At 46.2% G+C, this 18,007-nt stretch overlaps 1 protein-coding gene across 6 annotated transcripts in view; it reads right to left on the reverse strand.

The window, feature by feature from the left end:
• Window positions 1-18,007, reverse strand: part of ARHGAP32 (Rho GTPase activating protein 32) — a 172,941-nt gene that overhangs the window by 59,173 nt on the left and 95,761 nt on the right. For all 6 annotated transcript variants that reach the window (XM_048968625.1, XM_048968630.1, XM_048968626.1 and 3 more), the window contains one exon: window positions 8,656-8,742. In XM_048968625.1, the coding sequence (XP_048824582.1) occupies window positions 8,656-8,742 (87 nt within the window). The remainder of the gene's footprint in view (window positions 1-8,655; window positions 8,743-18,007) is intronic.

The following is an 18,007-nucleotide window of genomic DNA, read 5'->3' on the forward strand; positions in this document are numbered from 1 at the left end:
TTCCAATTACAGATAGAAACATCAGGAACACGCAGGAATGCAAGGCTGCCCAAGATCTGGTTGGAATGACAGCAGTATCATTACACTTGCTCTGACCTATTGGGGAACTGACCACAACCAGACGTGCAGCTTTCTGGGTGCATCTCCAGCACTCAGAAGAGAAGCTTTGCCTGCAGCAGGCAGGCAGCAGCACAGACCTGGCTCAGGCTTTGGTGGCAGCTGGTTTTGTACAAGCACAGAGAAGTGAGGGCACACTAAAAGCACACACATCACGTGAATGGCACTTGAAATCTTAACCACCCCATCTTCTTCCCATAAGCAAGCCTATCTCTAAATGGCAGGCTGGCAGAGAGCGAACCTGAAGCAGGATTTACAACTCTCAACATGTGAATGAAATTCCCTGCTCTCCCAACGTGGCATAATTCAAACAATTTGGTAACAATCACCTCCTGAATAAAATTACACCATCAGAGCAAAGGGTCACAGAGACACAGAGGGTGAAGGGGAGGGCATGGGGGAACAGCTTGTCTGCATGTCAGAAAATTAAAGGAAGAACCAACACGGACACACAGCCACAAAGGAAATGCTCTGAAGCCACTAATAAGACCAACTGCAATGCAACAGGAACCAAAATGTTACCTGCATCCCACAGGTAGCAAGGCAGCGAGTGAACCCCCAGATACCTGCTGATCATTACGAGGACTCTGAACACACTGAAATACAAAACTGCCTTTTCTCTGTGCCCACAACATGCTATTATCTACTGGGCACGGACCCACAGAGAAGAAACACTATTTCATCGAAGCAAGCGAGCACCACACAGAACAGCACAAACAGAAAAGCTTGGAATATGACTTCCCTGAGGTCAGTAAACCAAACCAAATCAAAAAAGCCCTTTCACAACGACTTGCCTGAGGTCTGCTACACTGACAGCAGCTTAGACAGATATAGAACTCGGTTTTCTTGCATCCCATTCCTTGGGCATAACACTGAAGCAAACAGCAGATATTTTTTTCAAGTGATCAAAGAACAGAAGCAAGGTTTTGTTTAAAACTAATTGCCAGAGAGCAAAAATTTTGTAGGTCCCAAAGCAAGAAGCTCTGAAAAACGAACCAAAAAAATCAGCCAGGTTACAGCTGCCATCAGCACTGGAGTAATTAAACAGGTCAGAGAGCCCCACTATAAGTCAAAGATGCAGCTGACCAAAACTCCAGGAAAGCAGATAAAAAGGAGAAACGTTATTTAGAAAGCAGAGAAATTGAAGCAGCACTGATTGAACTGGAGCTGCAGCCAAAATGGAAACATAACTGCTTTACTGGCAGCTGCACGTACCACTTTCAAGAGATAGATTGGTGCCAAGAGCTAGGAGACAAAGCGCTGCAGACAGGCCATCCTTAACAGCTAATATCCCTGGTGGGGTCTTTTATAAAGGAAAACCAGAGTTTAAAATAAACACAGTACCTTTAAAAACCACAAATTGGCTAAAAACGCATCATTAGACAGGAAGAAAGTCGGCCTCCATCATCTGTCAGAGCCTCAGCTCATGACTGCAAGCTTGCTCTGCACCATGCAAAAGCATCAGTTTGCAATTATGTTTAAGGAGTGCATCCCAGCCTGTCTGCAGTGGGCAGCTCTGGAGGCTCACAGGATACCCTCCTCCACAGCTAAGGAAGTGGAGAAACCTACAGGGCACTGACTTGTGCCATGCTTCAAATGCAAATCTGCACCCACTACAATCAGAAGATGGATGTTTCCTATCTTATTGCTCGTTTAGTGTTTTGTCAATTGTGTTATGTTCCATCAAACAGATGAACAAAACATGCAAATATGAATGATTTCCTTTTTTGCCTTATGCTTGCTTAGCAAGCAGCTGGGTTAAGAGCCAGCAGCTCTGCCATTAAGGACAAAGTCCGAAGTTCTCACAACCTCAGCTTTCTCATCCCACAATGTGCCTCACAAAGGGCCACAGCAAAACAAACCACTATGGAGGTGTTGTCCTTTTTCTGTGGCACTCTCACACACTGATCCAATTCAGAAAGCTGCTAAATGCAGCATAATTTTGTTGTCAAGTTTTGACTTCCAACTGTGACATCCAAAGGGATTCTCTTCATTCTACTGTATGCGCAATCTTTAAGGCTAGCTACAAAAGTTTCTTAAGAGTAAAAATATTGACATTTCCTTGAGAGAAAACTGGATGCACTGTTAAGGCTCTTGCTGATCTTGCAGCCAGGAAAAAAAAAAAGCAAGCTGCCAAGTACAGCAGCTCTTCTCTACAAAGCTGAAATAGCTCCTGCTTGGCCCAGCTGCTCAGGTAAACAGTCCTTCATTCTTAAATGTAATGAGTCAAAAAACTGCTAAGTGATGGGATGTGGCCACGTTCAGTCCCTTTTCTGTAGCACTTAAAGCAGCTCTGCAGCCTGCAGAGGATCACACTGCATGAAACTTCTGCCCCAAGCGGCTCTCAGCTTTCCCAAGTAAACAGACACGGATTGCAATTGCCATTACAAATGCACACGTGTTCAACCAGCACAGGCATAAACACTGATGCAACCAAAAGAGACAAGAACATCCCCCACAGTTCCCCCTAGCTGGGATATGAACCAAACCCAGCTCTTGGAGTTGTCAAACAAGTAAAATTGAGGACAAAGAGCTCCTCTGCAATGCATTTCCACTTGCTGAGCTGAGGGCAGGAACTGATGTCTCCTCACAGCACTCGGAGCCAACTGCTCCCTTCCATTTGTGGCAGGCCCTGCCTCGTCCACACAGCCCCATATGACAGCCCCAGCCCTGCCAAAACGCATCGCTCACACAGGGAAACCACAATGGCTGTCCTGTCCTCTTAGATTGCAGCACTGAATTGCACTTTTGCTTCAGAGCTAAACAGAATACAGTTCAGATACGAGGAGATTGATCTCTGTAATTCAGAGCTTTCCTTCTGAAGGCAAAATGCTCAAAGGACGTGACATGAACAAACCACCATAGAATCCCCAAAGCCTCTGCTGCTTCATGGGACAGAGCAGAGCAAGCCTTCATCCTTGGTATCCTGAAGGGGCAGCCTGAAATGCACCTACATGTGCACCTGCCAAAGGAATTCACCTTAGCATCAGCACTTCTGTAACAGCATTCATCTTTGCGATGTTGCTCAATAAACTGTTCAACCCCAAATCCGTGCACAGCTAGAACCCCGTCACTGCATCTCAAGCATACAGAATTGAGAAAGGACCAAACTGACCCCATTTTTTCAATATATGTATTTAAATAAAGAAGAAAGAAATCAGAGTGCTGTAAATGGGAAAACTGTAATAGCAAATCCCAGCTGCTTTTCATCTCTTGCTGTCGGTGCTCAGTCTGCTCTGTGGATGGGGATGGAGGGCAGGATGGGTCCCCCAGGCTGGGCAGCTCACACAGATGCTGCTGTTGGTTGGGGCAGTGCTGCTTTTGGATTCACTACACTGTTGCAGCACAGAAGGCAGCAGCTAATTTCTGAAGAGCACAGATATACTGCGAATGACAAAAGTGAGCAAATGGCACAACTCTTCCACCCTGGGAAACGCACTATTGCAGTGTTATACATAAACCCCACGATGAATGGGGAGGGTGAGGTGCAGCATGCTTTTACAGAAGGGAAAGGACACAGCACAGCGTCAGTCTGATGGATGTGAGTGCTGCCCTACCCAGATCACTGCTGTGGCAAAGCTCCAAAGCACAGCCTGTCAGATCCTTGTCCTTAATGATAATCGTCCTAATTAATGAATGAATTTATCCCTTAATATTATCATAACAGCTACAGAGTAATAGATGTAGATGTTAATTATGTCATTCTTAAAGGTTTCTCATGCAATTCAATCTCGTCTCTCTTTTCCCTACAGATGCTACTCTACTTTCAGAATGCCTGGAGCAGACCCAAGCCTGGAGCAGACTCTACACCTTGCCAGTGCTCTGCTAGTGCCTGAGCTTTGAACACAACCCAACCACTCTATCCAGGCTGCTTGCCAGCTTCATACATTCTTTATTAACCCCACCCACTGGTGTCACTTCACGTTTATTTATCGCTACTGAGAGAGGAAGGCATGCAGTGTATGACCTGAGATCAACCGTTCAAGCACAGCACATCAAGTGATGGATTAGTAGGGCAGGAACAAGGAGTTCGGTTGCTTTCTTTTGACTAACACAGAACAACCTTTCTCATCCTGAGAAATACTCAAGGCAGAGGTTTGAACATTTGAGAGCATCCGGAAGGACAGGCAAGAAATGTTTGACCCATGAAGGCTCACAGTCAGGATTTTAAATGTTTTGGGAGAGTTACAAACAGGTACCAGGTGTCACAACTGGGATTTTCAGGCATGTGATGTACCCAAATCTCACAGGCAAACTGGGTGGTGAAGCTATATTCCTCCAGGCACTTTGTTGCAGTCATCTTCAGGCAAGAAAGCAGAGCACACCCTCCTGCAATGTGTGCTCATTTCACACCTATTGGTTTGGCTACAGACAGTGCTGCACCAGCCATAGGGGAATCCAGTGCTCATCACTGCTGGGATTCAGCAACAGGCTTAAGGTAAAGCATTATCTGAATTTACTATGCAATGCAATGACAAAGCAACTGCTTTTGTTTTGCAAACTCTTCCTTAAACAACAACGGCAGCAAATGCTATGTTAAGAAAGGTGAGGAAGAGATTCTGCCTTGGGTAGGATCCAGCGTGGATGCTCCACATAGATCTATCCCAATCTCTTATGTATATGTGTAATACAGAGAGATGCACACATACACAATTATACATTTTGTGTGCCAGAATTTGGCCCTCAGAGTCCCATCTGCTTAAAGAATTGTAGCTTTTCACAGGAAGAAATTTCACAGCACTTCCACAGTAACAGTTCTCGAGGTGTTTGAGCCTCAATCACACAAGACAAAGCAAAACCCTAAGTTGCAAAGGAAACAAAACAAAACAAAACAAAACAATCATACAAAAGATTTCTGAATGCTTGACTCAAAAATCCTACTGCAAGCAGTTGTGGTTTCCAATAAGGACTCTCACAGGCAGACTGAATCAGCAAACAGCACTTAAGACATTAGAGTCTGAGTAAGACATTTGCTTCTGTGAACATATATTCCACTCTTCTCTCCCCACAAACCACCCAGGATGGGGAGTCCTGACTGTTCTTCCTATCGGATCTCATTTTTTCCTGGCACTCTCCCTGTTGCCCTGAAGCACTTATTACTGCAACCACACTACCAGCCCCGGGATGCTGGATGAAGTTGCCTTCAGGGTTTTGCAAAACTGTTCTTCAGACAGGAGATAGCGAGCTGGAATCTTGTGCAAGGCAGAGCCGGGAGATACGAGTGGCAGATATTTGTGTAAATGCCTTCATGCACTGCATCAGAGACCTTATTCTATCAATCAAAATGAATACAGCACAGACAGCAACGGCTGCTGCAAACAAACAACAGGAACAGTGCAAAGAAATGTGCATCCCATGCAACAACATGGACTTGCTCAACCTACTGCCAGCGCGAGGTCTGCAAACGTGAGCAGAAACGTGGAGAAAAGCCACGCTGGGACTGAGAGCTCATTGCCCTGAGACCAGCTGGATGCAGATGCAGCAGCATCCCTGCACAGGACATAGGTACGATGCCATGGGAAGCACCCAGCAGTGACACAGGGAGCTGAGGGCGCAGTGTGGCACTCGGTCTTTGTGTCACGGACCATCATCAGACCTTTGCTCATCCCTCTGGAAGTCAGCAAGGACTGCAAACACTGTCCAAGAGCCTTCACAGTACACAGATACAGCACGACCTCATGCAGGCCTCAGCCACGCACTGCACTCCCCAAAGGGCTGCAGTTACTGCTGCAGCTGCTGCCCATGGAGCTCAGCAGGCGCACAGCACAGCCCTCACACCACCCATCCAACTGGCTCATGCTTTTCTATTTCCTGCAGGAAAAACCATCCCTAACGTTCCTTGAAGATGTTCTCCTTCCCAGCAAAAATGCAGGTGGCACACGGTGTGCAAACTGCGAAAACGCAAACTCAACGCAGGGTTCCTTCTCCCAGAAAAGCATTTCTAAACTGTTTCTAAGGCTCTTTTGCTTTTCCCACTCACCCACTCCTTCTTCCATCACAGAAATACATTTATATTTGTTTTAATGGCAGCAATCAGTCAGCAGCAGGAACTGCACACTTCCTGAAAACAATCCTGTACAAATCAGCCAAACAGTGCAATTTTCCTCAAGAAAAGGAAGATCCACCTTTGCTGTTCTAAACACCAAAGCAAAACAAAAGAAACCCATTAGCAGATCTCTCAAACACAACTAACAACACTGCCTTAGCCATTTGCTAATCTTCATGGTTAAATGTGTTCAAAGGAATCAGAAGAATCCCACCTTTCCACTTCTCAAACCCACGTGGAACAGCTCTCCATATATTTCCACTTCTTATGAGCTAATAACCTGGATTCATTTCCTAAGATCTCTAAGCAGAAGAAAAGCTGAGAATGGCCTTTCAGAACCCCCTGCAGCCCACACAAAGTCTGTGTTTCACAAGCTGACTTCACACATCTCCATTTTTTTAAACTTTATCTGTGAAGGTTTTGCAAAGCAGTCACCAAACAATCAAAAATGCTCTTGCTGTGCACCACATGGAGGTGGGTATGAGTCCTGTCCTTGGAGGTGTACAAGAAATGCTTAGATGTTGTTCTGAGGGATGTGGTTTAGTGGGAAATACTGGTGATAAGTGGACGGTTGGACTGGATGATCTTGGAGATCTTTTCCAACCTTGGTCAGTCTGTGATTCTTTATTTTCTGCTTTTGCAAAACAGCTATTTTAAAGCTTTTAAATGCGTATGGATATAACTCTAATTAGCAGAACCGCTTTTCTCTGTGTCCATCTGAGAAATCAAGGAGACTTTTGCAAGCTGCTGCAGTAGGCTGGACACCAATACTAGTAGTACATCCAAAGGGCAAGCAAAGTGAAATTTGTTTTATAGGCTTTTTTCCCCCCTCCTCAATATTTTTGGCCTGATACAAAGGCATCCTGCCAAAACCTCTCTCTGCTGCACTATCATTCCATGAGCTATTTCACACTTCCCATTTAATTCCAATGTGGAGCCAAACCCATCCAGACGCCACTGATATCCATTGCGTGACAGAATGGAATCTTTCCCTGGACATTAGGGGAGGCTACGAGATGTCAGGGGTGAAATATCTCCACGGCAGAAATGATACTCAGCTGCACAGCTCCTTTCATGCCTATCCTTTCATTGAATCCAGATGCCATGAGTTTCTCAGCTTCGCAAGGATCTGAGAGACAGGCACAGACTGACACGAGATGAATCACAAACTTGGGGTGTGGAGACATTCGAGATGGTCAGAAGGATTTCTAAATGCAAAGGTGACTGGTTCTGTGCCCATCCTTTAAAGTGATGAGGCCAACTCCCAGTGCTTTCATTTTAGTTTAGTAGAACACTGAAAAAGAAAGCAACAGCTCAGCAGCTGGGCATGACTCGCAGCCTCTGGATCTACTAGGCAGCAGCTCTGTTCAGCCTGCCTGCAAACTGCATCTCCCATGTGCAAGGCGCAGACTCACCATGCTGTCCCCAGAGAAATCAGCTCTCTGAATAACATTCTGAGACATCCCCACAAAGCATCCGAGGGCTGACAGCAGTTCAGACAAACTGCAGGACAGCTGGGCTCAGTCTGGCCAAACCTTGCATGCAATTCACTGCTACTTGCAGCTCCCAGGGCTTGCTCCTCTTCTCACATATCCTGCAGGTCCTACAGACCCTTGAGGATATCTGAAGTCTTCAGATTCCTTAAATCCCTTGAAAAATCTCACTGGAAGTCACTGGACTCTGCCCCATGCAATCCAGTGCAGGCTGCACACACATCCCTATTCTGTACACTTTGTTTTAGTACCCAAGAAAGGTCAGCAGAATCACATAAAGAGCTTTAGAGAGAGACTCCACGGTGATTGCCATTAACGTTCAGTACAAATTGCTGAGATGGATGCTCAAGAAGTGCTGAGATGAATCATGAAAAGAACTGCTATGCTGAGACCAGGAAAATGCCAAACGCAGGCATTAATTCTCAATGGAACTTGCCAATGCAACTGGTCTCCCACAGACAACCATTTCATTCAGTCTATTAAAACATGATAGCCTATTACGCAGCGTTTTACAAAGTCCCCATCCCTGTTCTATCAGATAGGCACAAAGCAACAGATCCACTTGTGCACAGCACTCTGATTCTGCAGTAGCAGAGGTGTCACTGCTGGGGGTGGATCTGCCCCACGGCTCACAGCAGCCTCACCACCAGCACCAGCCACTGCCTTGCACATGAATTTCCTCCCCTTGCATCCCTGCTGTGCTCCCTTCAGCTGCTGGGCACACACACAGACACAACTGAAGCATGCATTCTTGTGGCCCTGGGTCATGCTGTGCAGCTCTGCACAAACTGGGGCTGGGATTATTTGCCCAAGGGATTTGTTTCCTTAAGACTAGCTGGTCACAGCACTACAGACAGCATCCTTCTGAGGGCTGAGCTGGAGGGAAGTGGAGAAAAACCCACACGTGCTGCAGGGAAGTGCCACATCAAAACATTACAAGGCTGGGTTACTAAACACGGGCTGCAAAACGACGCAGGGGAGAGAAAACACAGCATTTACCTGGCAAGAGATCTGGACAAGGTAGACAAGTTCCTTGGATTCACAGCCGTTCCTCATCACTTCGCTCTGTTCTTCTGGGAGCGAAAGCTGCAAGGGAATGGGGAGAGGGTGGGAAGAGAGAGAGAAAGAGCAGGTCAGTGAGCAGGGCTGAGCCAGCCATGGGACAACGCACACAGCACTGCAGTCACATCAGCTCGCTCCAAGACACTCAGTCTCAGGGAAGCAGGGAGCAGAGCCTGTCTGCAGTCATCAGATAGGAAATATTCAGCATTCATGCCTTGCACAGACCCTCTGATGCCATTGGATTCCGGCATCTCACCTGATAGCTTAAAAATAAAAAACATGGTTCAAAAATAAAGCAATCATAGGAAGGCAAAGTGTTCAAGGCAGGGATTAAACGTCTGGCTTAGAAGTCTGCAAATTAATTGTTCCCTGAAAATATCTCCATAATTATTCACATGTCAGATAACAGAGATCCTCTCCAATTTCATCCATCCCTTCTCCAGAAAACCCATGAGATTATCCCCTTCGACCACTCTTGGCCTTTTCCCATTCCACCTTCTTAGCAAACTCTTTTCTTGGCTTCCTGACACCGTTTTGGTCCCACTGATTCCTTCCTCCTTCAGGGCAAACTTTCATCTCAAAAGCTTTTCAATGAGAACTTCACAATGTTGACACATTCCCACGTTCTCATGAAGGTGGTGTGCAGTAGTGCCCTGCAGATCAACCCAAATTCAGGGGGTCTTTAACACGGTGAGCTTAATTACACCCAAAAACTGCATTCTAGAAAGAGACATATCTGTAAGTTGGACTTTTCTGTGTGTTGCATGCTGCCATGAATGTGATAACAATAACTTATTTCTTCACTGGGGTTCCCCATCACTTTATCGTTTACTATCAAATTTCGTATTTGAAGTGCTATTACATTTTCAAACCAAACATGCAGTTAAAGGAAAGCCAATACAAGGCAATATTTTCCATGTCTGTCAGGTTCCATGGAGCTGCAGGTCAATCAAAAGCAGGTTTCCTACTCAAGAAGAAAAGTTTCCATCCCTTGACGTGCCCTGTGCTTATTTAGGGTCCGTGCACCCACTCCATCTGCCCACGATGGAATTCCAGGCCCTGCCTCCTTACAGCACATCCCTGCAGCTCTGTGGACAGGACAGCCAGCAGCCCAGCCACGAAGTCACAGCACACACCTGCAGCAGCCCCCTGACATGCACAGGACCCAGTTCTGTGCAATGTGAGACAGGGTAGGAAAAGTCACGGGTCCGGTTAAGACAAAGGTGGAATTGCATCACCTTTCCTCTCACACACACTGTAACGTGCACCCATTGGGATTCATGTCGAGCCAAGTCTGTACACGACCTCTCCAGAAATAGAAAGTGAATCATCTGTAGGCGTGAAGTCCCTGTGTGTAGGAGGGCTGAGTTACAGCAAACTGAGATCGCTTTTCATTTGAAAGAGCAGAGCTACCTGAGGATTAAGCTGCTGATTTATACTCATTGCCTTCACACCCACGTAGCTTGCTTTCATTTTAGGGCTTCTCAGTGTTCCCTTAGACAAACTCCTGGTCTATGTGTGCTAAAGCAGAGGCTGAAGCAACTCCTGAGAGGGCCCACAAGCAATGCAGCAGTGTCTAACTTCTGTTTTGCTTTGTTAATAGATATCCATTAATACTGCTCCAAGGTGACCGAGATCAATATATCTTCCAAACAAAACACCCTACAGAGTACAAGTGCATTAGGTCTGCTCTGGTTTATGTGGCTAAAGACAAGCCTGTGGGTCTCTGCTCTGCACATACTGACATACCAAACCCTGGAGCAGGTGTGGAATTTCTCCTCCTCCTCCTGCATTACATGACATTAAATCACTGCATGCCACTAACCAAAAAGAGCTGCAGTGGTACTGAATGCAACCAACAACTGCCCAGCAATGAGTAATGAAAACAGACCAAACAGCAGCAGAGATTTCCAAGAACAGGAAACCAGTCCTAGAAGCAAACACGATCTCACTGAACCCATCCACTCCAATGGCAACAGTTTCAAATTGGTAACTTGGAAGACAAAATGAAGTTACATACCTTGTTGGTACACAGTTCTGCCAGGAAAGAGCAGCACTTCCTCGCCAAGACTTTACTGATAACATTTATAGGCAGGGCTTAGAAATGCTGCTGGTTCCTGTGGTCTCCTCACCACCAGAGAAAAAGCAGCTCATCTCCAGTAAGCTAGCAGCTAAGGCAGTGATTACAGGAGTCCCCTGCAGAGTGATTTACTGATTTACTGGTCATTCCTCTTGCAGAGATAAACAACAACACAGGAGGGAAAGCTGGTTATGATATGGCACACGCACGAGTCTTAATCAAAAGCACGGTAGCTCCACAAGTCTATATGTGTGCAGAATGAGGTTAGCAAGGAACAAAACAAATGCTCTCAGCTGTCCTCTCCAAAGTGGCTTTGGAAGCTCCTTCTGCTCTCGCTCCAAGAATAATCCTCGCATCAAACTCTGGCAGGTCTGAGCTTGGAGCAAAGCAGCAGGCGCTTTAGAGTCTCAATTGTTTGTCTGGAGCTGCACAGGGCCAGCCCTACTGTGATCCTGTCTGCATGGCACGTGGATCCCAGACCTTGAGCAGCAGGTGCATCTGCTGACATGTCGCTTCTTTGGGTCTACATGCAGGAAATGCAGCGCATCCATTACTGCCACAACACCTGCTGTGCAGCGATGGGCAAACTGCACCAACCTGTGCAGGACACAACGCGAACGCATGTTCTCATCGTGTGAAAAATGCCTTTCACAGCCAACTAAAATAATTAGAGACATAAAATAAACACAACTGCCCTCTCTAGACTCAGAAAAACTGCAAGGCTTCATAACATTACAATTCAATTTGCTTGGAGGGATCAGGCTGGGTGCAGCCTCACTGGGTGCTGGGGGCATCCAGCTGTGCTGAGCAGCACCGGGTGCAGTGCTGCAGGAGGCAGGGGGTCAGTGAGCTGCCAGAAATGGGGCTGAGCTGCCCACACAGCCACGGGTGAGCAAAGCCTCCATGGGGTTCAACTCAAACACAGCACACATCTATAGGAACGGCGAGATGGCAGAACGATGAAGAAGTGTTTTTTGCCAGGAGCCTTAAGTCAGCGGAAAGGCTGACGCTCTCCCTGGCAGAGGATGTGTCATTGTTCCAAGGAAACCTGGTCATCTTCTTATGCTTTTCCAAGATGGAATTTAAGGTTAATTCCTTGGCTGAAGCAGCCAGGCACATGCAGCTGAAACTTCTGCTGCTCAAACTCAGCCATAGCAAAAGCTCATTAAGTTTCCAAAGCGCTGTTACATCTGATTTGTTCTGACAATAGCAGCAATGCACTTCTTTGCTTTCTAAACCACTGCTTCCAATATCTCCTCGATGTCTGTCCTCTCGTTAATTAACGATGATTGTGCAATTTAGCAAATCAGATGAGGGAAAAACCACAGGACAAATGCCAACTTTATGCAATGCTTTAGGAAGTATGAACTGGGTGAAAGCTATGTCTGATGGTCAAAAGCAAGAAATCTGATGTTAATTTTTCAGTGAAATATTTCCCTGTTCTATTAACAAGAATAAATAAATAACTGTATGGCCAAATATCCTGAGGATGTCTTCATACTCATCAAATTTAGAGGTGCAGAAGAAAAACCTTTTATTCACTGTTCAGCTGCAGCCTCCAAGCGCACAGCGCCTTCAGTGCCCTTCAAAGCACCCTGCTGATCACACACTTCACCTTCTCTCTGCTGGATCCATTCCTTGCTTTGGGTTCTCCTGTAAGGAGGACCCTTTAAAACCTCTTTATATATATATATCCAAAGTCATTATTTTATTGTATTTGAAATTCTACAATGGCAAATCTTTCTGCACAGCGAATCATGTTCCAGCTAACTTCCCTGACAGTCAAAATGTGTTTACCTGTGGCCTTCTTCCCCCTTTCCAGAATTTATCTTGCTAAATGTACTTATTTGACTCCCACACTATTCCCCATCTTCTGCTTTATCCCTTTCATGCTGAGCTGTGGTCCCAGAGCAGAACTTCCAGCACAGGAGCTTTACCCAAGCACAAATATTCGGAAGTAAGGATGAAAGTAAAGCCAAGAGAGCAACATTCACAAAATATTTCTATATCTGAAGCTCCATTTATTGGCTGCTCTTTGAAACCAGCCCCTTTGAAATCTCCAAAGTGGCACCTGAGAGCAGCAGAAATCAAACAGAGCTCAAAGAAAGGTATCTCCTGCCATGGCCCTGGATGACTGCTCTGTGCTTGCAGTGCTGCGACAGCATTGCTCACTGCACACCTCGTGTGCACGGGATGCTGTGTGCTCACTGCCAACAAGCAACGAGTTTTCATGTCAGTTTTGTAAAGCTCCTATAATACGATAGGGTATAAACATCACCTAGATTAATGCTGAAGGTTTGCTAACATTGGCATTGAGGTGCACTGAGGAATGCAGCTTGGTGTTTGTATGTGGAATTCAGCTCGGCTGCTCCTCTGCAGTAAAGAGGCAAACGGATCCCAGGGAGACAGCCTATTTTTTCCACATGGGCTGCACAGAGTACAAAAGAAAACATCACTGTTCCAAGTAAGGAGGTCACAAGAGATAAGGGTGAAATTAAACGCTGGCTTAAATTCTCCTCCTTGCAGAAACAAGTTCCCATGAGCTCACAGGTGTGCTCAGAAAGCCTAACTTTAATAAGAACAAGCATTAAGTCAATTTAAAAGGTTACAGGAAGCGTGTTTTGCCCATAGTAACGTAGAGAACTATTTTAAGTTTGCCAATTACATGAGAGATGCTTCCTTCCTACGGCAGCATGATTATTCAGCAGTCAGCATCCCTTCAGCTGAGCATCACTGCATGGAGCAACAAACCCTGCCAGGGCTTTAGGCAGGTGCTCACCCATAGCAGCACCCTCAGATGCTTTAAACATTCCAGAGGTCAGAATAAGGCTCCATGTGTGCCTTATGGGCACCACAGCAGGTTTCTTTTGGGGTTATTTTGTTATTTTGCTTTCAGTATAAGCTCCCAGAGGCAATGCCTGCATGCTGTGCAGTTCTGTCCATCTGAGAGACTGAAGCAGCTGAGGAATCCCTTCAGCTTCTCTGCAAATCAAAACTGCTGGGGAGGAGGACTTTAAAGGCAGAGGAAAGGATGCAGGGATCCATGCACACGGAGCTCCTACATCCACCTGAGCAGCCATTGCAGGTGGTGAGCAAATAGCATCCCTGTGAGGCAGCAAAGAGAAGCATCTCCTGAGAAGTAATCAGCTCTGGATTTGGCGCCTCAGAGGCTGACTCCAGGATGTAATGCTGGAGAAAGGTCACCCAGGCTGTTTGAACACTGCTGCTCACAGATTTCTGCTCACGCTGTGCCTTTAGAGCAGGAAGCTGCATTTGCTCAGGCAGAGCAGAGAACAGCCCCAATAGATGGCAGTCAGAAAGCACGGCGCCTACGTGCCAGCAGCAGCCAGCTCCAGAAATTCAACAACTGCTTTTAGCACTGACTGAAGTTATCAGCATCAGGCTGATGGGTGTTGATTTGCATTATGTTGCTCTAGCTGAGAACGAAGAATTTGTTTTCTTGGTGATGTAACCACCTTGGGTTACTGCACATGGCTCACTGGGTGCTTGTGTGTATGCACATCCAGAAGCATGCCTTGTCAGAAAGGATTTGCAAAGCTGCAGCAGTCCACAGCACAGGGGATGTAGCACTCGTGTACATGCCAGCAGAGACTCCTCTGCAAACACAGCAGCCTCAGTCCCCATGTTTTTAAGTTCATTTTAAGTATCGGTGCAACACATTCAACCCTGAGTATCACAAGTAATGAGTTAGACAAAAAGAATAGGTCAGATTAAGAAATACTAAAGCACTATGGCAGTAATAGAAAGTAAATGTGAAAACGGGGAAAAAAAACTTGTCCTGAGCCTGTTGCACACAGCAAGAGAGATGGAAGGCAATTCCTGGCCACTTCCACATGGTTCTGGAGAGGCGGTGTCATCCATGCCTGCTGCTGTAATGCTGCTCTCAGACACAAAGCACAGCAGGATCCAGTTTGTACTTCTGTGAAGAAGAATTCAAGCCTAACCTTGATGGATTTCAACTCCGACTGCAGTTAGAAATGCACAACTTCAAAAGACTTCACCCTAAGTCCCTGATCCAAGGTTCAGCTGCCAATGCAGGCAGCTTAATTCTATGCTGCCAGAGTTTGTTGTTTTAATTCTTAAGCCAAATATATTTGATGCCTAAGCTTGTTGAGACACACAGTCCCACAGAGCTGTATCAGAATTACTTTGCCCAGATTTTCCTGTATCGAGTTGCAAGTGTTTTCTCATGTGGTCTCCCCTGTTTATTTCCTCCAAATGTGTAAGAAGGTCGATCTTCATAACCTATAAAATATTCATAAAAACTTCTTAGATGCAACCATTAGGGACTCCATTAGGCAGAAACAACTTCTTAGGGTCTGAAAAGAGAATGTTTTCATGAAATTAAAGCATCTGCTGTTATTAAAAACAAACTAACTCAACAGCCTGCTCCATGCAGCTGCCTGCAGAGAAGTGCAGCACAGCCTTATGGTGCATCAGCCACCCCTCCCAGCTTTGTAACACCAGCAAACACGCTGAGGGTGCACTCCATCCCTTTTTCCAGATCACTATAAAGACGTTGAACAACACCCTGGGGAACACCAACCATCCTTCCTACTGACACAGAGATGCTAAAATCTGATAGAGGTCCATATGAAATTGCAGAAGAGATGGGAAAAATACAGGACTGCCACCAGATTGCTTTACAGATTTCTTTCCTAAGTAGATGTGCGCTTTTTAGCTCACATGATGATCTCATTTTCTCCTCTCTTTCTTGTGGGGGAGCTACTTCCAGTGCCTGAGGTTTCAGAAGACAGCATGAAACACGACACTAAGACCAGAGCTTGCCGTGGGTGTGGGGTGGTTGTGCTCTGCCAGGCATCCAGCGGGGCACTGAGTCCCACATGGCAGCCACAAGCCAAGTTCTGGATCCAGGAGCTGTGGCCACAGCTGGTGCATCACTGCCAGAATGTATCAGAGAATACAGATGGGTGCAGGCACTCCTGCTCCTTCTGCAAAGCCACGCTAAGCTGAGGCCACTAGGTGCTGCTCAGTGCTGTGCCAACCAGGCTCCTGGTTACAGCAGCCCTGGGATAAACACAGTGTACTCTTAAGCACCAGAGGGTAAATTAATGGAACCTGATGCTGACTCCATCAGCTCCACCAAGAGACGGACCGTGGGATAGAACACAAGGGGAAAAGCTAACGCATCTATGATGGAAATCAAAATAGCTATGGCAAGAACAGCTCATAGGGTAAAGCCTCAGAGATACACATGCATCTGGTTCCAGTAAATACAGAGCCTCTATTATGGCATGCTGTTGATTAAATGCTTGTTTTGTTGCTCAGAGAGCATGGAGCATGCAGCTCCGACAGGCAGAGCAGCACGATGCCCATGCTGAGCACCAACACCTGCCTGAGCACCACTGGCCAACGCTGCTCTGCAGCCCCACATGGTTCACTGCACAGACACTGGGGAGGACACAGGGTGAGGGGAACAAGCAAGAAGGGCAATGTGGCCAGGAGGAAATGAAAATAGTCCTGAGGTACACAGGTCACCTCTTCCAAATTCATTTTCCATAAAACAACACATCACATAAACAAAATATTTCCGTCAATAAAAGCATTTGCAAGGATGCTTTAAATGACTAAGGGCATAGGATCCCACTCATGCTACACTGCTGGTAAAATGTCAGTGCAAACACTGGCACAGACACCACCAGCAAAAGGCAGAGGGGGTTGGGTTGGTTTTGATGTAAAGGAGCTTGAGCACAGGTTGGACCAGAGCACATCATGCCCTGCACCAGACACAGTGCTGCCAATCCCTCCTCTCTCTGAACTTCTGAGGTCTGCAGCTGCACATCGTTGGGAGTTCATCCCCCAGAGCTCCAGAGCACATGGAGCTGTTTCCTGGCAATTCACAGCTTGCAGAGTGTGAAACACAACAAAGAAAGAAGGAAGGAAAGAAGCAAAAGCCACAGCTACACACAGCCGTGTGCTGGAAGGAATCAGCAGGAGAAAGAAACCTGCACAAGTCAACTAGATAGATTCCAAATAATTCATTTAACTTTCTCTGTTCCTGAACTCTGCACACAAGAGGCAGTGCCATGCAAACAGCAAAGCATTCTGAAAGCAGAATATCCACATCAGCCTCCTTGTCCTGCTCTGCAATACAGGAATAAAGCAGCAACCTTCAGCTTCTTCGACTTACGGCAGCTCTGCAGCTCACGTTACAGTGACACAGATAACTTTATCAGCAGCTATTCTGTGTCATGCTAACCACAAGCTCATATGAGAGGTGTCACTCAGCCTGACACCACAAGCAGAAAATAATCCTACATAAAGAGATGCCCTCATCCACATATGCAAATGTGGTGCATGCAATAAGAGGCTCATTGGGCCACGTGCAAAGCAGGGAGCAGATAGGCAGGAAACAGGAAGGGCTTCAAGTCGCAATTCTCCAGCACAAAAGACATAGAGAGCTGATTCAGCACAACGGGAGGGGTTACAACACATCTGAAGTGCTTACAGAGACTTGAGCTTTCCCAAGGAAGGTGCCAGGGTACCTCTCACCACTATTTCACAAGGGCCTCGTGCATGCTGCATACTGATGTGCACTGCCTATGCGGAGTTTGGGACAGCATTGAACTGCCTGTGGTGAGCATATGGAAAATCCAGGAGGCAAATACTGATCCTGTCCAGTTCTGTGGTTCTGTGGCTATGAATGAGAAAAACAAAACATGCCATTCTACAATAAGTTCCCTGCTGTAAATTCTTCTGTGCTTGCCATCAACATCACTATGTGTCCCTGCACCTGGTTAAAGATTCACCCACATGTGTCCCACACAGCTCCACCTCACTGTCAAACAGAAACACATACAGATGCTTATAGAATTCTTTGTGCAGCTATAAGCTCATAAAACTGCATCCTCTTAAGCAAAAGATGCTGCTTTATTATCTGAATATATATATATATTTTTAAAGAAGCAGCGTGAAGGATCAATGGGAAGGAAATATATTATGCAGTATTTTCATTTTTAAATCCCAAAGGGAGCATTCTGGGCACTGTTAGCAGCAGTTCGGAGTACATCCAGCACCAAAACATGCAGCACAGTCTTTCATTCACTGCCCCTCACTTCTCTAATTAGTGTGAGAGTCTCTGAAGTTAATATAAATACATCAGAGCAGCCATTCACTTCTGCACAGGTAAGAACCCAGTGCTGGGCTGTCCCAGCCCCATTCCCAGCT

This window comes from Lagopus muta, chromosome 22, assembly GCF_023343835.1.
Source record: "Lagopus muta isolate bLagMut1 chromosome 22, bLagMut1 primary, whole genome shotgun sequence".
In the NCBI taxonomy this organism is placed as follows: Eukaryota; Metazoa; Chordata; class Aves; order Galliformes; family Phasianidae; genus Lagopus; species Lagopus muta.